This window comes from Mustelus asterias, chromosome 18 (genome assembly GCF_964213995.1).
Source record: "Mustelus asterias chromosome 18, sMusAst1.hap1.1, whole genome shotgun sequence".
NCBI lineage: Eukaryota > Metazoa > Chordata > Chondrichthyes > Carcharhiniformes > Triakidae > Mustelus > Mustelus asterias.
In genome coordinates this window covers 6,993,766-7,018,154 of record NC_135818.1, presented here as the reverse complement: position 1 = coordinate 7,018,154, position 24,389 = coordinate 6,993,766, and the positions used below count along the sequence as shown (strand labels likewise).

General features: G+C 44.7%; 1 protein-coding gene across 4 annotated transcripts in view; it reads left to right on the top strand.

Moving 5' to 3' along the window:
• Nucleotides 1–24,389, top strand: part of fsip1 (fibrous sheath interacting protein 1) — a 322,079-nt gene that overhangs the window by 25,694 nt on the left and 271,996 nt on the right. For 3 of the 4 annotated variants that reach the window (XM_078233323.1, XM_078233324.1, XM_078233321.1), the window contains 4 exons: nt 3,681–3,762; nt 6,135–6,218; nt 16,107–16,261; nt 17,226–17,327. In XM_078233323.1, coding sequence (XP_078089449.1) covers nt 3,681–3,762; nt 6,135–6,218; nt 16,107–16,261; nt 17,226–17,327 — 423 coding nt within the window. The remainder of the gene's footprint in view (nt 1–3,680; nt 3,763–6,134; nt 6,219–16,106; nt 16,262–17,225; nt 17,328–24,389) is intronic. The other variant, XM_078233325.1, reaches the window with a different exon arrangement.

Genomic DNA, 24,389 nt, shown 5'->3' with positions numbered 1-24,389 from the left:
GTGCTACCTCTGCCCCATGGCCTTTGATGATTGTGGTGGGCATCCTCCAATGGCCCTCAACTTGGGTGGACCAAGTCTATTATGCACTGCGGCACCAGTGTAGGAGAGTCCTGTGTGGCCACTGCCGCTGGAGGAGTTTGTGTCACTAGCGGTGGGGCTGAGCAGCTCCTGGCAGTGCCTTGAGAAGAGCCCTCAAGTGTGTCAGGCTGCATCTCCCCCTGGAGAAGCTCTGTGGAGCAGGGGTCGTGATTTGCGGTGGTCTGCTGCAGGCTGTACAATAGTATCGCCGTGAGGACATGGCCTTTGCCACCAGCAATAGGGTGAGCAGGTGAGGAGGAGAATCATAGAATCCCTACAGTGCAGCAAGAGGCCATTCGGCCCAGTGAGCCTGCACCAACAACAATCCCACCAAGGCCCTATCCCTGTAACTCCTTGTATTTACCCTGATAATCCATGTATTTACTTTCATAATCTCCCTGACACTCAGGGCAATTTAGCAAGGCCAATCCACCTACCCCGCACGTCTTTGGAGTGTGGGAGGAAACTCACGCAGACATGGGGAGAATGTGCAATCCCCACGCAGACAGTGACCCGAGCCCGGAATCGAACTCTTGGCCACAGTGCTCAAATAAATGCCACCACAAAACTAGAACTCCAAACTAAATTTATGAATCAAACCATATCATGTTGCATACAAAGGTAAACGAATCATCCTTGTGCATTTCCTTAGCTGCTTGTACTCTGTTCCTTTGCTTATCCTGGTGCTACTTCCCAGTGCTCAGTGCTACCTCTGCGGTTGCAGCATGGTTAGAGGAAGGCTGCTGATGGTCAGTGGGGGCGGCTGAAGATGGCCTTGTAGGATGACCTCCAACCTCAGAGGGCCCAGCTTCAGGCTGACCTGACATGGGTGGCAGCAGTATTGGTTGGCAGGCTGACTGGCAACAATGTGAGCACTGGCATTGACAGTGGTGGGAGGGTGACCACTGCCATCTTGAGATAGGACAGTGGGCTCGTGCTCCAAGGAGGCAGCCAGTCACCTCACGCGACACCTCAGCAATCCTCACCATGTTTTGGGAGGACAGAGTTCTCAAGTATACCAACTGAGGATTTTCAGCAATTTCCTTCTTTATTTCAGGTTTCCGGCATAGAATCCCGACAGTGCAGAAGGAGGCCATTTGGCCCATCGAGCCTGCACCGACAACAATCCTTCCCAGGCCCTATCACTGTAACCTCACATTTACCCAGCTTATCCCCCTGACGCTCGGGTCAATTTAGCATGGCCAATCCACCTAACCCGCACATCTTTGGAGTGTGGGAGGAAACCGGAGCACCCGGAGGAAACCCACGCAGTCATGGGGGAGAACGTGTAAACTCTACACAGTCATCCGACGCCAGAATCGAACCCAGGTCCCTGACGCTGTGAGGCAGCAGTGCTAACCACTGTGTCACCGTGCCGTCCTATCTGCATCTCCATCTGCAGTAATTTTCTTTTTGGGGATTCAAGGAGTTTAGTTGATTTTAAAGATCGTTTGAAGGATTTTAATAATCACATACAATTGATATCGAGGACAACCCAAGCTCCTTTATACTGACGGAACAATTCTACCCATTTTAAGCCATTAGCTCCAGGCTGCAAAATGTAATAATACCTGGCCATGGAGCTGGGAATAGAGATGCGCGATTCAGCCTTGTCCTTGGCTTCTGATTCAGGCAGCATGCCAACTTAGTGTTGTGTGGCTGGATGCCTGAACAGGTGTGCAGAATCGTGAGAGATTAGAATGAGTTAAAGCTATCGTACACTACATAAAGCCTGCTGGAGGAGCATTTTGACTGGTGCAGGTGCTGGAATTTATTGTAAAAGTGAGTTTGACCTGGAAAACGCATTAGAATGACACACTATAACAGAGAGTGTGCCCCAGAACTTTCCCTCGTTGGACTGAAGACTGTGACTTGGGAGGAGGGATGCCATCTATTCACAGACAAATTTTGAGAAGTTTGTGAGAACAGCTAGCCATGGTGGTCAGTACCCGGAGTCCGATACAGCGAACCTGGGTGCATAATAAAATATTAATCATCTTACATTCACTAACCTTGACCACTGGTGTGTCTTCAAACCCCACACCCTGACAATTGCACCACTAGCATCACGCACTGCTCAATACACCAACATCATTCACCTACCAACATGGAGAGTACGTGCAAACTCCACACAGTCACCCAAGGCCAGAATTGAACCTCGGTCCCTGGAACTGTGAGGCAGCAGTGCTAACCACTGTGCCACCGTGCTGCCCAGATGATATGCCCATAATTAATTATTTTCCTCACATACCACTTCCCCTTCTTTTCTGATTTATAGGCTGCAGATAGTGTCACCACGCACCTGTTGCTTTCCTGCTCTTCCCTCACCACATCCTTGCCCGGATGTCTTCTTCCTTTTCAGATACTCAAGAACTGCAGCGTGGCCAGGCAGTGGTCCCACAGCAAGAGGCAGCCGTGCAGGAAGAAAGTGATGACAAAGAAACACAATTACTCACTCTCAGACATTATTCTGACGAAAGGTCATCGACCTGAAACGTTAACTCTGGCCAGGATACTCCGATCTTGCCCGCGACCGGGATTTTCCAGTCCCACTCCAGTGAAGGGAGATTTGGCTAAGCGCCAAATTCTCCATTCTCGCTGGCAGTGGGATGTGAACGGCCGGAGAATTCCGGCCTCTCTCTCTCTCTCTCTCAGTAAGAAGTCTCACAACACCAGGTTAAAGTCCAACAGGTTTATTTGGTAGCAAATACCATGAGCTTTCGGAGCGCTGCTCCTTCGTCAGATGGATCTCCAAGAAGATCGCGCATATCGACATCCATCTGACGAAGGAGCAGCGCTCCGAAAGCTTATGGTATTTGCTACCAAATAAACCTGTTGGACTTTAACCTGGTGTTGTGAGACTTCTTACTGTGTTCACCCCAGTCCAACGCCGGCATCTCCACATCATCTCTCTCTCTCTCACGCAGCTGCTGCCAGGTCTGCTGAGTATTTCCAGCCTTTTCTGTCTTTACTCTTTAAACCCCAGCTTTGTGACCAAGGCGGGAAGCGATGGCCTAGTGGTATTATTGCTAGACTATTAATCCAGAAACCGACTAATGTTCTGGGGACCTGGGTTCGAAACCCGCAGATGGTGGAACTTGAATTCAATAAAAAATATCTGGAATTAAGAATCTACTGATGACCATGAAACCATTGTTGATTGTCGGAAAAACCCATCCGGTTCACTAATGTCCTTTAGGGAAGGAAATCTGCCGCCCTTACCTGGTCTGGCCTACATGTGACTCCAGAGCCACAGCAATGTGGTTGACTCTCAATTGCCCCCCAAGGGCAACTAGTCAGTGACGCCCATGTCCCATGAATGAATAAAGATTAATAATAAGGATATTAGAGGTGAATGTTGTCTTTGTAACACTTTGAATCTCAAAAGATGTTTGCTGGTGAGATACTCTTTGAGAACTTATGATCTTGGTAGATTAATCGAACTTTGTTAAAGAAAAGAAGGGTTACTATTGATGAAGCTTAAAAATGAGGCCATTTCCTCAACATTTAAAATGACATACTGTGATGTTTCATGGTGAAATCGAATGTTAAAAATCAGAAACTGCAGCTGTGATGAAAAATGAAGTCATGATTTTCTTTAGTTTCAGGGTGAGGAATTGGGGGAATGCCCTGAAGTGGCAGAAAACACAAGGAGATTTCTAGCTTTGACACCAACGGGGAATGGTGAGTGAGCGGAAAACCTGACACTAGTTAATTATACAAAATAAAGTGAAGAAATTTATGGAATTATATTGTAACCAAGCTGCTTCCTATCTCTAAGTATTCTTTGACATGAATGTGCATGTTAGCAGGAATACCAGACATTAGCAATTCTTTGAGACTTTCTCATGTTTGGAACAACTTAGCATCGACTGACACCCATGCCGACACTATAGTTAAGAAAGCCCACCAATGCCTCTACTTTCTCAGAAGACTAAGGGAATTTGGCCTTCAGCTACGACTCTCACCAACTTCTACAGATGCACCATAGCAAGCATTCTCTCTGGTTGTATCACAGCTTGGTATGGCTCCTGCTCTGCCCAAGACTGCAAGAAACTACAAAGAGTCGTGACTGTAGCCCAATCCATCACGCAAACCAGCCTCCCGTCCATTGACACTGTCTACACTTCCCACTGCCTCGTAAAAGCAGCCAGCATAATTAAGGACCCCCCGCACATTCTCTCTTCCACCTTCTTCTGTCGGGAAAAAGATACAAAAGTCTGAGGCCACGTGCTAACCAACTCGAGAACGGCTCCTTTCCTGCTGCCATCAGATTTTTGAATGGACTTACCTTGCACTAAATTGATCTTTCTCTATGCCCTAGCTATGACTGTAACACTACATTCTGCACCCTCTTCTTTCCTTCTCTATGAACGGTATGCTTTGTCTGTATAGTGTGCAAGAAACAATACTTTTCACTCTATACTAATACATGTGACAATAATAAATCAAATTAACATAACATTAGCCAACCTCCTGTATGAAATCTATTTACATCAGCCTTAAATGCAAATATACAATTAAGCTAAATCTTTACGGTTAAGAAGGTTTAGAAGCATATGTATAAATTGGGGAATTTGTCATGGCATGGGGTATCTTGCTACTTCTGGCATTTTATATAAATTTTCCTTATTTCCTTTTCACTCTTGAAATTCTGGGAGAAGGAAGAAATCTGAAGCTGGTTTATGCAAAATTCTAGAAAGTTTGTGTTTGACTTCAAGGCCGTTAAGCAAAACCCAAGGTATCAAAAACAATGAGAGCCAGGCTTTCGAAACAGGAGCAGGGTACAAAAGCAAGGAGGTTCACTATTTTTGTAAATCACCAGTGCTTTAAACTTTATTTGTTTTAAACAATGTTGCACAAGTTCCCAAAACTGGATATCAACGAGACTTGAGGACGGCACGGTGGCACAGTAGCACGGTAGCACTGCTGTCTCACAGCACAAGGGACCCAGGTTCAATTCTGGCCTCGGGTGTCTGTGTGGAGTCTGCACATTCTCCCCATGTCTGCGTGAGTTTCCTCCGGGTGCTCTGGTTTCCTCCCACACTCCAAAGATGTGCAGGTTAGGTGGATTGGCCATGGTAAATGCACAGAGTTATGGTTCTGAGGAAACAGGAGCACCCGGAGGAAACCCAGGCAGACACGGATAGATGGATCAGTTTAACTTTTTCCTGCAATTGCCAAAAGTAATGTGCACTGATTATGTGATAATTTGTATTGGGGTATAAAGTGGAGTCGGTGTGAGAATGTCAGAGCAGCTATAAACCACAGCATTTTCTTAATGTAATATTTTCTTAATCCAATCAGAAGTGACACTACAATACCTGTTTAAATACAGGCACATTTTGCAAAGCATTCTGCATGGAATTACTTAGAATTTTAACTCCAAAATGAGCCATTTGGTTCTGTGCCAGTGTTTATGCTTCTGGATTAGTTATTTGTTCTTTAACAACGCATTGTTGGGGAACATGCAATTTGTGATGCATATTTATTTGTGTTTTGAATTCTTGACGGTGGTTCAAACATGGTTGAAGCAGGTCCTTTAAATCTATCTTTCTGGAAATGACCAGTAGTTGAAAAGGTTATTTTATTTATTAGTGTCACAAGTAGGCTTACATTAACACTGCAATGAAGTTACTGTGAAAATTCCCCAGTTGCCACACTCTGGCGCCTGTTCGGGTACACTGAGGGAGAATTTAGCATGGGCAATGCACCTAACCAGCACGTCTTTCGGACTGTGGGAGGAAACCCACGCAGACACTGGGAGAACGTGCAGACTCCGCACAGACGGTGACCCAAGCCGGGAGTCTAACCCGGGTCCCTGGCGCTGTGAGGCAACAGTGCTAACCACTGTGCCACCGTGCTGCCCACTGGTTATGAAGACTGATCTTGTGGCTTATGCTTGCTTTGTAGTAAAAATGCACCAAGTAACAACTGTAGCAAAGTGAAACCCACGCTGGTTATTGCTATTATAATTTCTAACTTTCTCTCTCGTTCTGGAATATTCAACTCTGACCATGATCATGTGAACTTTCCTTTTGTTTTACCGACATCAGGTGACGATCCGATGGTTACACCCATATTCCCCACTCAACTCCCTGTTGAGGAATGTGAAAGGGATGACAATGAAAGAGAGCAAGGTAAGAATTGGGGAAGTGCACAAACCCGCCTTATAATACAAAACCCTTTCAGCGTTGACTGGAGAACAAATCTGAATATAACCAAAGGCTGTCTGGCAAACGAGTAATTTTAATAAAGGTAAAAAAGGCAGCTATCTCAAGTTAACCATAAATTGTTCGGGTTTCTTTTTAGCTGAGCTTATCATTCCATCCATTTTTTCGCAAAGAACATATTCATATTTTGCCTGTGTTTCGGTTTTTGATTTAATCCTGACGCATTAGCTTTTGCTAAGCTTAACCCAGTTCTCAGTTGGTGGCACTCTTGACTTTGACCCAGAAGGTAGTTAATTCCGAATGCACATGTCTTCTAGGCGGATAGATGGATTCCTGATCGGTAAGGGAATTAGGGGTTATAGGGATCAGGCGGGTAAGTGGAACTGATCCACTTCAGATCAGCCATGATCTTATTGAATGGCGGGGCAGGCTCGAGGGGCTAGATGGCCTACTCCTGCTCCTATTTCTTATGTTCTTATGAAACCATTATCTTCAACAGAGTCATTCAGCATTTAAGATACAAGCAGTCCTTGCATAATTGCAGTGGAAAATCCAAATTCTACAGGTTGAAGTCAGTGATTTTAATCACAGAATCCTACAGTGCAGAAGGAGTCCATTCGGCCCATCAAATCTGCACCGACCACAATCCCACCTAGGCCCTATCCCCATAACCCTATGCACTTACCCTAGCTAGCCTGACATTAAGGGGCAATTTAGCATGGCCAATCCACCTAACCCGCATATCTTTGGAGTGTGGGAGGAAACTGGAGCAGACACGGCGAGAATGTGCAAACTCCGCACAGACAGCGACCCAAGCGGGGAATTGAACCTGGGTCCCTGGCGCTGTGAGGCAGCAGTGCTAACCACTGTGCCACCGTGACACCTGTAATCTTTGATGCTATAAAGATAAAGTCCATAACTTTTTCAGAAAGGACAATAATTTTGAAATGTTCAACCTCGAGGAGACTTGTTGCTTTGCAAGATAATGGCTGGAATTCCCCAGCCGGAGAATCCCAGCTGAAGACCAGGCCAGAGAATCCTACCCAAGGGCTGGAATTTTACTGTCACGGGAATTGGAGCGGGCGAGGGGCAGACCACGGAAAGGTTTTTAAAAGTTTTGAAGTTTATTTATTAGTGTCACAAGTAGGCTTACATTAACACTGCAATGAAGTTACTGTGAAAATCCCCTAATCGCCACACACCGGCGCCTGTTCGAGTACAATGAAGGAGAATTTAGCATGGCCAATGCACCTAATCAGCACGTCTTTGGACTGTGGGAGGAAACCGGAGCACCCGGAGGAAACCCACGCAGACACGGGAAGAATTTGCAGACTCCGCACAGTGACCCCCAACTCCCAACCTGGGAATTGAACCCGGGTCCCTGGCGCTGTGAAGTAGCCGTGCTAACCACTGTGCCACTGTGTTGCCTCGGGTAGGATTTTACAGTATCGGGACGAGTGAGGCAGTATATCTCTCCAGTGATGGAGTATACTGTTCAGGGGTCAAGTCCCCCTCCAGAACATCAGCATAAAAATAAAGGCTGACGCTACAATCCAGTGGTAAGGGAGTGCTGCACTGTTGGAAACGTCATCTATCAGATCACATGTTAAACTGACGCTCTGGTGAGCCTCTCAGATGTTAGGAAAAGATCCCACGGCCACTATTTCGAAGAAGGGCAGGAGAGTTATCTTCAGTGCCCTGGCGAATATTCATCCCTCAGTCAATGTGACAAAAAGCAGGTTATCTGGTCGTTATCACGTTGCGGAATCTTGCTGTGCACAATTGACTGACTCGTTTCCCATTATAACAGTGACTGTACTTCAAAAGCAATTTATCCAAACGGCAAAGCATATATAAATGCAAGCTTTTCTTTTAATAAAGATCCTGGGCATAATGCAGCATGCAATCATGCAAAGTGCTATTCTGAATAAGAATAATATTCTATGCTACTCTTTAGCAATGAAGAAATACGACAGAAAATTAACCATGAAGAAACATGAAGAAATAGTCTGCTGCTGCCAAGCATCTAACAGTGTCTGTCATTAGTCAGATCTACATGTGCACCTTTAGGTTTTCAAACATTTTCTGAGCCAAATTGCTGAAAGTGTGATGGTGGCACAATGGTCAGTACTGCTGCCTCAGTGCCAGGTTCAATTCCGGTCTTAGGTCACAAAGAGCAAAGAAGGCCCTCCAAGCCTGTGCCGTTCATTGGTCCAACCAGACCATTTGTTTGTATCCCTCCATTCCCAGACTACTCATGTGACTATCCAGGTAAGTCTTAAACGATGTCAGTGTGTCTGCCTCCACCACCCTACTTGGCAGCGCATTCCAGGCCCCCACCATTCTCTGTGTAAAAAAACGTTCCTCTGACATCTGAGTTATACCTTGCCTCTCTCACCTTGAGCCCGTGACCCCTCGTGATCGTCGCCTCCGACCTGGGAAAAAGCTTCCCACTGTTCACCCTATCTATACCCTTCATAATTTTGTACACCTCTACTAGGTCTCCCCTCATTCTCCGTCTTTCCAGGGAGAACAAGCCCAGTTTACCCAATCTCTCTTCATAGCTAAGACCCTCCATACCAGGCAACATCCTGGTAAACCTTCTCTGCACTCTCTCTCCAAAGCCTCCACATCCTTCTGGTAGTGCGGTGACCAGAACTGGACGCAGTACTCCAAATGTGGCCTGACCAGCGTTCTATACAGCTGCAACATCAGACTCCAGCTTTTATACTCTATACCCTGTCCTATAAAGGCAAGCATACCATATGCCTTCTTCACCACCTTCTCCACCTGTGCTGCCACCTTCAAGGATTTGTGGACTTGCACACCTAGGTCCCTCTGTGTTTCTATACTCTTGATGGCTCTGCCATTTATTGTATAACTCCCCCCTACATTAGTTCTTCCAAAATGCATCACTTCGCATTTATCTGGATTAAATTCCATCTGCCATTTCTCCGCCCAATGTTCCAGCCTATCTATATCCTGCTGTATTATCCGACAATGTTCATCGCTATCCGCAAGTCCAGCCATCTTCGTGTCATCCGCAAACTTGCTGATAACACCAGTTACACCTTCTTCCAAATCATTTATATATATCACAAATAGCAGAGGTCCCAGTACAGAGCCCTGCGGAACACCACTGGTCACAGACCTCCAGCCGGAAAAAGACCCTTCGACTGCTACCCTCTGTCTCCTGTGGCCAAGCCAGTTTTCTACCCTTCTAGCCACCTCTCCTTGTATCCCATGAGCCTTAACCTTCTTAACCAACCTGCCATGAGGGGCTTTGTCAAATGCCTTACTGAAATCCATATAGATGACATCCACGGCCCTTCCTTCGTCAACCGTTTTTGTCACTTCCTCAAAAAACTCCACCAAATTTGTAAGGCACGACCTCCCTCTTACAAAACCATGCTGTCTGTTACTAATGTGATTGTTCCGTTCTAAATGCGCATACATCCTGTCTCTAAGAATCCTCTCCAACAACTTCCTTACCACGGACGTCAAGCTCACTGGCCTATAATTACCCGGGTTATCCCTGCTACCCTTCTTAAATAACGGTACCACATTCGCTATCCTCCAATCCTCAGGGACCTCACCTGTGCCCAATGAAGAGACAAAGATTTCCGTCAGAGGCCCAGCAATTACATCTCTTGTCTCCCTGAGCAGTCTAGGATAGATGCCATCAGGACCTGGGGATTTGTCAGTTTTAATGTTACCTAAAAAACCTAACACTTCCTCCCTTGTAATGGAGATTCTCTCTAACGGGTCAGCACCTCCCTCTGAGACACTCCCAGTCAACAAGTCCCTCTCCTTTGTGAATACTGATGCAAAGTATTCATTTAGGATCTCCCCTATTCCCTTGGGTTCTAAGCATAATTCCCCTCCTTTGTCCCTGAGAGGTCCGACTTTTTCCCTGGCAACTCTTTTGTTCCGAACATATGAATAAAATGCCTTCGGATTCTCCTTAATCCTGTCTGCCAAGAACATTTCGTGAACTCTTTTTGCCCTTCTAACTCCCCGTTTGAGTTCTTTCCTACTCTCTCTGTATTCCTCCAGAGCTCCATCTGTTTTCAGTTGCCTGGACCTAACGTACGCCTCTCTTTTCTTTTTGATCAGATCCTCAATTTCCCTGGTTATCCACGGCTCTCGAATCCTACCTTTCCGATCCTTCCTTTTTACAGGCACATCCCTTTCCTGCAGCCTTATCAACTGTTCCTTAAAAGACTCCCACATGCCAGACGTGGACTTGCCCCCGAACATCCTCTCCCAATCAACGGCCACCAATTCCTGCCTAATCCGGCTATAGTTACCCTTCCCCCAATTTAGCACCCTACCCTTAGGACAACACTCGTCCTTGTCCATTACTACCCTAAAGTTAACAGAGTTGTGGTCACTATTTGCCACATGTTCCCCTACCGACACTTTGACGACCTGACCGGGCTCATTTCCCAGAACTAGGTCCAGTATAGCCCCCTCTCTAGTTGGGCTATCTACATACTGTTCCAAAGAACCTTCCAGTACGCATTTTACAAATTCCTCCCCGTCCAGACCCCCAGCCCTAAGCACTTTCCAGTCTATACCAGGGAAATTGAAGTCTCCCACTACAACAACCCTATTTTTTCTGCACATATCCAAAATCTCCTGACATATCCGTTCCTCCACTTCCCGTGGGCTGTTGGGTGGGCTGTAGTATACCCCCTGTCACTGTCTGTGTGGAGTTTGCATGTTCACACCGTGTTCACGTGGGTTTCCTCCGGGTGCTCAGGTTTCCTCCCAGAGTCCAAAGATGTGCAGGTTAGGTGGATTGGCCATGGTCATTTACCCCTAAGCGTCAAGGGAATAGCAGGGTAAATATGTGGGGTTACTGGGATAGAGCCTCGGTGGGATTGTTGGCAGTGCAGGCTCGATGGGCCGACTGGCCTCCTTCTGCAGTGTAGGGATTCTATGATAACATGCAGTGAGGTAAACCAAGCATCTGGGATCTGGTGAGCCAGACAGGTAACCATCATTCTCCCTCATCAGTCAGATTAAAGATAATGGATTTAATAGTGACAGGGACAGAGATGGAAGTGCTGGTTAGAGTGGGTGAATTCAGAGTTAAATCAGGTACAGGAAGAGAGAGACAGAAATGAAAAGTTTAAGAAAAATTGAATTTGAATTATTTAAAATTTTCAGTATCATTAATAAACTGAAGGAATGGGACTCCACTTTTGCAATAGTTTATGTTTGGTGCCAGAGAGAGTGATTGGTAGAAATTAATACTAATCACATCATTGAAATATTATTTAAACACTTTTAAATGATTTGGCTTAATTTTTTGTGTTTAGTTCATATTTATCACACAAATGTAGTGTTACAGTCATAGCTAGGGTACAGAGAAAGATCAACTTAATGCAAGTAGGTCCATTCAAAACTCTGATGGTAGCAGCAGGGAAGAAGCTGTTCTTGAGTTGGTTGGTACGTGACCTCAGACTTTTGTATCTTTTTTCCGAAGGAAGAAGGTGGAAGAGAGAATATCTGGGGTGCGTGGGGTCCTTAATTATGCTGGCTGCTTTGTCGAGGCAGCGGGAAGTGTAGACAAAGTCAATAGATGGGAGGCTGGTTTGCATGATGGATTGGGCTACATTCACAACCTTTTGTAGTTCCTTGCGGCCTTGGGCAGAGCAGGAGCCATACCAAGCTGTGATACAACCAGAAAGAATGCTTTCTATGGTGCATCTTTCATTGTTCTTTGTTGAGATGCAAATTTTGCAAAGCTAGGGGTGGAATGGCACAACACAAAGAGCAACTTTTGTATTTTTGAGCTTAGCCACACATCTGCTCCTTGTCTAAACTGCTGCACCATTTACACATAAATAACAGCGAGCGAGGACCTTTAACCTTAATGTTATTTTTGATAGCAAAACCTGGTCCAGTGATTACAGCAGCAAAAGCGTTGCTAAGATGTCCTTCAAAAGTTGAATGCTACAATTAATTCTTTCCATTAAATCAAGCTCTGGCTTAAGACAATTCACACCTCTAATCTGTGATTATCCCTCTCTCCACTCGCACTATCTGTACCTGTAATGACTTGATTACCAAAGACTCGCATTCCAACCATTATCTTGCAATTGTGTCTCTGTCTATATATGTCTTGTTTGTGAACCCACCTCTCCATTCACCTGATGAAGGAGCAGTGCCCCGAAAGCTTGTGATTCCAAATAAACCAGTTGGACTTTAACCTGGCATTGTGAGACTACTTACTGTGCCCACCCCAGTACAACACTGACATCTCCACATCATTAAATCAAAAGCTCTGCATGGAATGGAAGCAAAAGAGTACTAAACGTTGTTGCCTTTGTTGAATACTCCTTCAGAAAACATAACACTTGCTGGTCATTTGGGTATTCAACAATGTAAAATCTTTGTCTTGTTTAGTGGGATCTTAATACACCATCCTAACTTGAACATAAGTTACTGTTCGTTCATTATTATTGGGTCAAACGCCTGGGTCAAACCTTACCAAAAAATGGCAGAGTGTTGGATCTGACATGAAAAACGGAGTGTTTCCCGCTTAAGGCGCTCGTGTGTTTTCGGGTTGAATCTTATGCCTCATTAGCAATAATTTTTATGCCTACGAGTTTCGCACCACTCCACTGGCAAGGGGCCAATAAGATCGCAACTTGCAAACTCGTCATTGTGAAACGCGATCTCCGGATTTTGAGCGTGTGTCGCCATTCCTGCAGATGGAGAGTGCGGACTCAAAGTTGCCCCCTTGGAATTTCCTACTTAACGTCATGATACCTTCATCCACATGGCAGCAGTTCCAGCAGTCAGCTCAATGACAGTGCCACAAGGCAATGAAATATAATAATGTTGTCCACATCGTGTGGACAAATATAATTCATGTTTCATTACTGCATTTGTTCTTAAGGAAGTTTTTCTTGTGAATTGTCTTAAGATGGTCTCATCAATTCAATTTCTTATGACATCACGAATTGATCAGATAATTGATTAGGCTCGGTGACACAGTGGTTAGCACTGCCGCCTCACAGCATCAGGGACCCGGGCTCAATTCCAGCCTCGGGTCACTGTCTGTGTGGAGTTTCCCCGTGGGTTTCCTCCGGGTGCTCCGGTTTCCTCCCATAGTCCAAAGATGTTTGAGTTAGATGGATTGGCCATGCTAAATGGATGCTAAATGTCAGGGGGACTTGCAGGGTCAATGCATGGGGTTGTGGGGATAGGACCTGGGTGGGATTGTTGTCGGTACAGGTTTGATGGGCCGAATGGCTACCTTTTGCACTGTAGGGATTCTATGATTCTATAATTATGGTTGTCTCAAAGACATGTTTTATATTTTATCCTTAACAACAGATGGCAGTAGAGCATTGACTAAACCCCTGATTTTCCCCCTCTCTTGTTATTTACTGAATAATCAGTATCTGCTACTTCCAAATTCATTTTAGAAAGATCCTGCAATAAAGTTGTAAGTTTATAAAATTGGTATCTCCTGGAACTGATTACAGAGGCCATATCTAACCACATAATGTTTAAAAAATACATAATTTTCACTCCAGGGACCCTATTTTACCATTTTGATTCTAAGTGCTGGGCGGACTTGAAACTGGGAGTGTTTCAGATCCGACTTTTAGACCCGTTCTCAGGAGCCCCCGTACGCACTCTGCCTGAAGAAATATCAGCGATTCCGAATCGCAATGCACAAGCCCTGTGGGCGGGGCTTAACACGCCCAAAACCCTGCAGCTCCGACTGCGCATGCGCAGAAAAAAAATGATAGAATGCGGCTCCCCTGCACATCGCTCCTGGGCCGGATAGTGCCTCCCCCTGGCCTCCACAGACATTGCCCCAGCCCCACATCATTACTGACCCCCCTATCACCCCACCCACCCGCCACCCAGACCGCTCACCCCCCCCTCCCCCCTCACTGATCAGAGGTAGAGTGGCAGCGGATCCCCCCCCTTCTCCCTCACTGATTTCCGGCAGAGTGGCAGCAGACGGCCCCCACCCCCTCCCACCGATCTCGAGCAGAAAGCCGTCGGATGCTCAGCACTTACCCCCTCGCTAACTGGAGTGCCTGAATTGGACTTCTGTGGAGCATGTCTGTTTCGTGCCGATTCTGGACGGGTGAATGCAGTGGTAAAGGGGGAAGTGCCGGTAAGGTTGGGCATGCAGCCCATTAAGTCAATTTAAATACATGCAAATACATTTAAATGGCCGTCATGCCCATTTCGGGCGCGGTCCCGATCTTGGCCATTTTCGAGCCTTGGTAAAGGGGGAATCGGTGTGGAGGCGGGCGCGGATCGCGCTGCTCACCTCACGCCCGACTTTACCAAGTTTTCACGCCTGAAAACAGGCCTGATAAAATCGGGCCTCAAGTTTCTGCTATTTTCAGAATTAGCAATTCTTTATTCCAATAAAGTTTAAAGTTTATTTATTCGTGTCATAAGTAGGCTTGCATCAACTCAGCAATGAAGCTACTGTGAAAATCCCCTAGTTGCCACACTCCAGTGCTTGTTTGGGTACACTGAGGGAGAATTTAGCGTGGCCAATTCACTTAACCAGCTCAGCATCTGGACTGGGAGAGGAAACTAGAGCACCCGGAGGAAACCCATGCAGACATGGGGAGAATGTGCAGACTCCGCACAGGCAGTGACCCGAGGCCGGAATTGAACCCGGGTCCCTGGCGCAGCGGGAAAATAAATTGCAGAACCATTGAGTGCAGTTTCTGTTTCCCCTTAATGCATCTTATCTTCAGATTAACCCAAACAGTAGTAGTAATCATTGGACCAGGAAGTTGTCTTTTTGTAACACTGAAATTATGCATTAATTTAGTAGATAAAGCAGTTAGTTCTTTCTTGACTCCCAACCTGCTGAATGTGGATTTATGTTCTTGGTTTGCTGATTACTGAGATTTATCTGCCATTGTTGGTAAATATTATTAATTTACTCGCTGTGTGGATTAGAGAGAATTAGGAAGGTGTACATGATTGGGCAAGTAGAAATGAACTGTTTAAAATTTTGTTGGCTCTTAGTGTCATATAGCTTTACATCACAGAAAGAGGCCCTTTGGCCCATTGCGACTGTGCTGGCCATCCAGCACCTATCCAAATCCCATTTTCCAGCACTCCATCCGTAGCCTTGTTATAATATAGTATTTCAAGTGCTCATCTAAATGTGAAGGTTCCTGCCTCTACCATCCTTTTAGGCAGTGAGGAGATTCCCACCACCCTCTGGGTGAAAAAGTCTTCGCTCAAATTCCCCTCTAAACCTCCTGCCCCCAACCTAAATCTAGCCCCCCTGGTTGTTGATTCCTTTACCAAGGGGAAAAATTCCTTCCTACCTACCCTATCTACATGCTTCATAATTTTGTACACCTTGATCAGGTCTCCCCCTCAGCCTTCTCTGCCTTGAGACATGTTTCTACATTCAAGGCATTATGTAAAGCTGTGTTTGATGCAAGGAAGGAATTCTGTTTACTAACGGGCCTCGCCACTTTCTGCAGAGTTTCCCAACCCAAATGTAAAAATTGATCCATTTAAAAGGTCAGTTTTTAATGATCACTAAAGTCATGTATTCCATCCCGTAATTTCAGAGCTTAATCTGCATTTATTGAAGCAAAATGTATTTTGGAGAAATAATGTTTCAAGTGACTCATTTTTCCTTTTTTAAGTTGTTTGTTTTCTTGCCATTTACGGCATCTGGTTCAAAACCTGAGACTTACTGGCAAACTGGTTACACGCCTATCAGGCAGCGTTGGGAAAGGATGTGGTATGTTATTTTGTTCATTAAGTTGGAGCAGCTCAGCAGTGGCAGGAATCTGTTCGATAAACGCTAACAACCGTTTCTTTTCTTGTCAGACTACCAAGGCAATGACGAAGGGGTTAAATTGGCAGCAGAAGCCATGTTGCCTTCAGAAGCCAACGCTAAGAATGTCCAAAACAAAGATGCGAGGAACCAAATGTTCCCCCAAAATAGGATCAAAGTTAAGGATTTTGTTAAGAAGAACATTGAGGTATGTGGAATTATTTTGATCTCACCAGAATCCGTTGACTGTAACAGTACCTCATTGTCTTAGTGAGTAAAGGTATTGGATCAATTGTTGGCTCATTATATCTGTCCAATTTCACTCTTGGCACATATTTGTCATAGAATCATACAGTGCAGGAAAGGCCCTTTGGCCACCAAGTCTGCATTGACAATAACTACCACTAAAGACGCACTAATCCCATTTTCCTCCACTTGTCCCATATCCTTGAATATTTTGATATTTCAGGTGCTCATCCAAATATCTCACAAACCAGCCTCCCATCCATTGACTCTGTCTACATTTCCCATTGCCTCAGAAAAGCAGCCAACATAAGCAAGGACCCCATGCACCTCGAACATACTGCCCTGATTTTTATTGCCACACCCGCCCTGGAATCGGGGCGGGTGCGGATTGCAGAACAGAATTCTCCGTTGGCCTCGGGTGGGATTTTACGAGCCTCGCTTGAGCGAGGTCGTAAAATACCAACCACTCTCTTCCACCTTCCTCCACTGGGAAAAGACACAAGAGTCTGAGGTCGCGTACCAACCGACTCAAGAACAGCTTCTTCCCTGCTGCTGCCGTCAGACTTTTGAATGGACCTACCTTATATTAAGTTGATCTTTCCCTACACCCTAGCTATGATTGTAACACTATATTCTGCACCCCCTCCTTTCCCTCTCCCCTATGTACTCTGTGAACAGTATGCTTTCTTTGGTGTGCGAGAAACAATACTTTTCAAAAAATCCCAATACATGTGACAATAATAAATCAAATTAAATGAAAATATTTTCCAAAGTTTGCAAGGTTTCCGGACTCCTCCACTTTCCCAGGCAATGCATTCCAGATTCCCACTAATGTCTGAATTATCTCTTCGTTTTTCAAACATGTTTAAGTTGATAATGGATTTTTCGATTATGAGTTGTTCGTAACTAATTATTCATGTTTGCAGTTGGCAAAAGAAGCAAAGAACCCGGTGCTGCTGACCGACGATGAGAAAAAAAGACTAGCAGAACTATTGAAGAATGTTGATGCTGAGACTTCGAACAATGAAGTAAGCCCAGTATTCGACACATTAAGACTTTGTACTCCTCTATGGCAAAGCTAATTTGATTGCTTTTTGCTGAGGTGTTTCAATGTTGGCTTCAGATACCGAAATGAAATACCCATTAGAGCATCAGACATGATTTTTAGGTGGATTCTTAACCATTGGAGGGCGTCATAACCAAGCACAAAGCTGTCTTCACTCTACACTTCCCACAGTACCAGTCAGGAGTGGAAATGGGCTGGTTTTCACTTATTCAATTCATGTATGTTTTGAATCCATGAATGGAACAATACCATCGTGTATTGTAGAGGGTAGGCCAGAATGGTCCACCTAGGAGATTGCTAAGCATTAATGTGATGGCGAATGTGAACGGGAGGGTGGGGCAAGACTGCTAAGGCAGCTTCCTTGACCTTGCATCTTATTCTTGGTGCATTCGGCATGGTGGCACAGTGGTTAGCACTGCTGCCTCACAGTGCCAGGACCCGGGTTGGATTCCCGGCTTGGGTCACTGTCTGTGTGGAGTCTGCACGTTCTCCCCGTGTCTGCGTGGGTTTCCTCCGGGTGCTCCGGTTTTCTCCCACCGTCCAAAAGATGTGCATTGGCCATGCTAAATTCTCCCTCAGTGTACCCAAAAAGACTCCAGAGTGTGGCGACTGGGGGATTTTCACAGTAACTTCATTGCAGTGTTAATGTAAGCCTACTTGTGACCCTAAACGATAAACTTAAACTTGAAACTTAAATAAGGATCTCAAGGGCACAAAAGTAGATCTCGAGAGAGCAGTCAAGGTCTAATCCCTACGCACCATCACTTTTGAAGTGCACTGGGCAGCCTGTCACTGCTTGCTGACAGAGAGCAAGGGCGATTCCATCTTTAGCCCATGTGGGACAGTCCCCCATAGCACTGAAGCAGCATTGTCAACTACAGTGAATACTACACTGTGAATACTACAGTGCGCCCCTCATTGTTGTTGCCACTGGGAACCAGACTGCTACCATCATCTCCTTAGCCTTGGAGGGCATGAATAGGAGATTTCAGAGGATTGCTGCACTCCTTCAATCAGTCCACATGCAGAGCAAAGGGAGCCAAAAGAGAGAATGCTGGAAAATCTAAGCGGGTCCGGCAGTGTCTGTAAGGAGAGAAAAGAGCTGATGTTTCGAGTCCAGATGACCCTTTGTCAAAGTTGAAAGGCAGAGAAAGTGGGAGATATTTATATTGCAGGGGGAGGGAATAAAAGATAAGTCATAGCCACAGAAACCAGGGGAAAGGCTGCTAATGGCAGCCCAGAGAGAGAATGAAGGGTGTGAATGGCCAAACAGCAGAGAAGCTGAAATCAGAGGGTAACCTTTGACAGGTGAAAATGTGGGGGGAGGGGAGGATGGGTGGGGGAGAGGTAAAATTTTGAAAAAGGGGGGATAGAGTGGGGGTATGGGGGGATATTCTTTCCCCCTATTTTATCCCCCCTTTCCTTACCTTTTCTCCCCCTTTGCTTCCCCTTTTCCCCTTTTTCAAAATTTTACCTCTCTCCCACCTCCCCCCCCACCCCGCCCCATTCTTCATCTGACTCATCTTTCATTCCCTCCCCCTGCAGTATAAACATCTCCCACTTTCTATGCCTTTTAGCTTTGACAAAGGGTCATTTGGACTCGAAACGTCAGCTCTTTTCTCTCCTTACAGATGCTGCCAGACCTGCTGAGATTTTCCAGCATTTTCTCTCTTGGTTTCAGATTCCAGCATCCGCAGTATTTTGCTTTTTATTAGAGCGAAGGAGCCTGGAGGTACAGGCCAATGGTCCAATGGCGGAGGCTAAAATTATAACATCTGTATTGAGTCTCCTATCTGAAGTGAGTGTGACGCTTTATTATGAAACTGTTTAGTTCAGCAAACAAATTATTGAAAGTCGGTAAAAATTAAATATCGATTTGGGCAACTATGGAAGCACAGATTATTGAAAATTTATATTCCTGGATCATGGGAAGTTGAGGCTTGTTTACGACGATGATAGGTTTGAAATTTGAAATCGATGCATTACCGGAAACACAATGCAGGGATTTCCGAGTCACGAGAATAAAACATTTATGTGACAGATAACTTTCTCATTGATTTGATTTATTATTGTCATATGTATTAGCAGTGAAAAGTATTGTTTCTTGCGCGCTATACCGACATGGAGAAGGAAAGGAGAGAATAGTGTTACAGTTATAGCTAGGCTGTAGAGAAAAATCAACTTAGTGCGAGGTAAGTCCATTCAAAAGTCTGATGGCAGCTTTTAAAAAGCGTTTAGACAGTTATATGGGTATGATAGGTATAGAGGGATATGGGCCAAATGCGGGCAATTGGGACTAGCTTAGGGGTTTAAAAAAAAAAGGGCAGCATGGACAAGTTGGGCCAAAGGGCATGTTTCCATGCTGTAAACCTCTGACTCTATGGCACCAGGGAAGAAGCTGTTCTTGAGTTGGTACATGATCTCGGACTTTTGTATCTTTTCCCGACAGAAGAAGGTGGAAGAGAGTATGTCCGGGGTGCATGGAGTCCTTAATTATGCTGGCTGCTTTGTCGAGGCAGCGGGAAGTGTAGACAGAGTCAATGGATGGGAGGCTGGTTTGCGTGATGGACTGGCCTACATTCACGACCTTTGTAGTTTCTTGCGCTCTTGGGATGAGCAGGAGCCATACCAAGCTGTGATACAACCAGTCAGAATGCTTTCTATTGTGCATCTGTAAAAGTTGGTGAGAGTTGTAGCTGACATGCCAAATTTCCTTTGTCTTCTGAGAAAGTTTTGTTTGAAAACAAAACATTATCTGAAAATATGGATGAAAACTTATTCTATGGTGGGATCTGTCGGGAGATCCTGATTACCTCCGCTACTGAAGATGGGCAGAGATCATGTTTTTACTTTTGTTTGTTTGTCTGTGAATAATAATAATTAGGGGAGGCAATGGCCTAATAGTATTATCACTAGACCATTAATCCAGAAACTCAGCTAATGTTCTGGGGACCCGGGTTCGAATCCCGCCACAGCAGATGGTAGAATTTAAATTCAATAAAAAATTATCTGAAATTAAGAATCTATTGATGACCATGAAACCATTGTCGATTGTTGGAAAAACCCATCTGGTTCACTAATGTCCTTTAGGGAAGGAAATCTGCCGTCCTTACCTGGTCTGGCCTACATGTGACTCCAGAGCCACAGCAATGTGGTTGACTCTCAACTGCCCTCCAAGGGCAACTAGGAATGGGCAATAAATGCTGGCCCAGCCAGAGACACCGATGTCCCACGAATGAATTAAAAAAATCTCAAAAACTAATGGGTAGATTTCAACAAAACTTGGTGCACACATAGGGTATGATCCAAGGGAGAACAAATTAGTTTTTGGTTAATGGATCCTGGAATTTTTAATGGATCCATTAATGTTGGGAGAGAGTGTGAATTGGCTTTTTCTTTAGAATGCTGTGGGTTGTTTGATTTAGAATGCTATGGGTTGTTTAGAATGTTGTGGATCGTCTTACCTACTGTGCTGGAACTTGTCACGTCTGTCAAAGTGTGAGCAGGGTTTTCAGAGCAGGTTGTTGAATGTAGATTGGCCTGACGCTTCCTGCGAGAGATGGAAGCTATCAATAAAAAAAATATTTATTTTTTCCAGTTTTGTAGTTACAGTGGATTGAGCAGGCAGGGAAACGTCTGAAGGCAGAGTTGCGCAATTGTAATAATAAGTTACCACAGCATGTCAGAGGTAGGGGCTCCATGCTGAGTGCTTTTTTCATTTGTTATAGTTTGTTCTTTCCCGCATGCCTTCCCAGAACTTTTTAAAAGAGCTATTCTGACAAAGTGTTGCTTTTGAAATGTGTAGTTGGAGACACTATTTCATGCAAACAATTTACTTTTTATGTGTAGTTGATATAATTCAGTTAGGAACATTCCTCACTTAGAAATCCCATATATTTTTACACTGCAAGTAATCTTAAAGGAAAGGTTTTTAAAGTTTAAAATAAAGTTTATTTATTAGCCACAAGTAAGGGCTACATTAACACTGCAACAAAGTTACTGTGAAATTCCCCGAGTCACCACAGTCTGGCGCCTGTTTGGGTCAATGCACCTAACCAGCACGTCTTTCAGAATGTGGGAGGAAACTGGAGAATCCGGAGGAAAACCCACGCAGACAAGGGGAGAACGTGCAAACTTCACATAGACAGTGACCCAAGCCAGGAATCCAACCCAGGTCCCTGGTGCTGTGAGGCAGCAGTGCTAACCACTGTGCCACCATGCCACCCCGTTAGAGATAGAGCTCTTTGCATGACTAAAGGTGGTGTTTTAAATAAAGCAGTAAAAAGAGCTTATGATAAGCCTGGGATTCATAATTTGGCAGAGAAACAAATTGATTTCATAACATGTAAGGGAGAAATGAAGGACTTGAGAAGTCGCAAGAATGTACGAAAATAGATTAGCCAGTAACATAAGAGGGGATCCAAAAGGCTTTTGTAAACACGTAAATAATACAAGGGTTGTCAAAGGAAAGGTCTGGACAATTAGTGACCAAAAAAGACGGAGCCATAGGACATGGTTGAGCTACTAAATGAGTACTTTCCATTTTTCTCCACTAAAGGAGTGGATGCTCCCAATGTCACAGTAAGGTAGTAGATAGAATAAAAAATATATTGAGGAGCTATGATCAAGATCAGCTGTGATTGAGGTAGAAAAGGCACCTGATCCGGATGACATGCATCCTAGATTGTGAAGGGAAGTGAGGGTGGAAATCATGGAGGGAGTGGCCACAATCCTCCAATTATCCGTGGATATGTGGGAGTTGTGACAGAAGATTGGGGAATAATGAATGTTACAGCCGTTTTCAAAAAAGAGGAGAGGAATAAACCCACTGTAGAAACTAGAAGCAGGAGGAGGCCATTCAGCCCTTCGAGCCTGCTCTGCCATTCATTTTGATCATGGCTGATCATCAAATTCAATATCCTGATATCTTCCTCCCATATCCCTTGATCCCTTTAGCCCCAAAAGCTATATCTAATTTCTTCTTGAAGTGACACAACGTTTTGGCCTCAACTACATAAAGTGGTAGTGAATTCCACACATTCACTACCTCTGGGTGAAGAAATTTCTCTTCACTTTCGAACCTCCTAAAAGGTTTACCCCTTATCCTCAAACTATGACCCCTACTTCTGGACTCCCCTACCATTGGAAACTCTATTCTGAATCTACCCTGTCTAATCCTGTTAGAATTTTATAAGAGTGTATGAAATCCCCTCTCACTCTTCTAAACTCCAATGAATATAATCCTATAATCGGCTTAGTCTCTCCTCATATGACAGACCTGCCGTGCCAGGAGTCAGCCTAGTAAACCTCCGCTGCACACGCACTATATAGCAAGGACATCCTTCCTCAGATCAGGACACCCAAACTGCACACAATACTCCAGATGTGGCCTCACCAACGCCCTATACAATTGCAGCAAAACATCCCTATCCCTATACTCAAATCCTCTCGCTATGAAGACCAACATACCATTTGCCTTCTTTACTGCCTGCTGTACCTGCACACTTACTTTCAGCAAAACAACATGCTTGTTGGTCTAATGCACACATGTATACCTGTTTCTTGTGGTATCCTCTTGTGATGAAGATGCATGACAGTATACTGCATGGATCATATCTTGGGCTGTATTTCCTATCTATTACAAGTGATCTGGATCCAGAAACCTGTTTTTATATTTGTTAAATTTGCTGGTAACCGCAAATTGGGAAGGATCAAAGGGGAGGCAGTGGCATAGTGGTATTGAGGCTGGGTAGTAATCCCGACACCCAGGGTAATGCACTGGGGTCCCAGGTTCGAATCCCACCATGGCAGATGGTGAAATTTGAATTCAATGAAAAACTAAAATTAAAAATCTAATGATGACCGTGAAACCATTGTTAATTGTCGTAAAACCCCATCCGGTTCAGTAATATCCTCTAGAGAAGGAAATCTCATCCAGTCTGGCCTACATGACCAGATCCACAGCAATGTGGTTGACTCTTAAATGCCCCCAGGAATGGGCAATAAATGCTGGCCCAGCCAGCGACGTCCACATCCCATGAACGTATAATAAAAAAAACAATGCAATCATAATTTTTTTTTTGACAGGCATTTAATTTTGTTGTTGAGCTCGGTTGATAACTTGCAAATGCTATAGAATGGCAACAAAGATAAGACCTGCATATTGAGCAAAATGATCAAAGTAATTAGCCGGTGAAGGAATAGAATCGGATCTGGGAAACCTTTCAAGAAACATACTTTGGATCACTGGACTGTTTCTTCCTGACACTGCTTTTCTCTTCAATTGCTTGAGCTAGAGCAGGTGGATAAGGAAGGGTCATATCTTTCCAGATGTGCTTCAGCTGCTTCTAAAGTTATTTTTGTTGGTGAGTTTCGCTGAAGATTCTTCATTAGCAAATACGTCCTTTGCAGCTTGTTTTCTTTTTTATGCATTATAACTAAATTCTTCAGTTTGATGTCTTCTACAACATGATCATTGTGAAGTGCTGTTACCCTTTGTACCATAATGCCTTGACATTATGCCCCATCAAGCAGTTTCACCATTAACAAATCGGGGAGGCGATGGCCTAGTGGTATTATCTCCAGGCTATTAATCCAGAAACTCAGCTAATGTTCTGGGGACTCGGGGTTCAAATCCTGCCACAGCAGATGGTGGAATTTGATGAAACATATCTGGAATTGATGACCGTGAAACCATTATCTATTGTCAGAAAAACCCACCTGGTTCACTAATGTCCTTCAAGGAAGGAAATCTGCCGTCCTTACCTGGTCTGGCCGACATGTGACTCCAGAGCCATGTGCTTGACTCTCAACTGAGGAACAACTTCAGGGGCAAATGTACAGACTGTCTCACATCTACAAACTGTTTGATTTGATCAGTGTCAGGAAGCCAAATGTCATGGTCTAGAATGCTGCCATACCGCCAGCTATCAGCATTGACAATGTGACACTGGAGGTTGTTGATATCTTCATGTAGCTAGGCTCCACAATCACCAGCAATCTGTCACGTGATGCTGAAATCAAC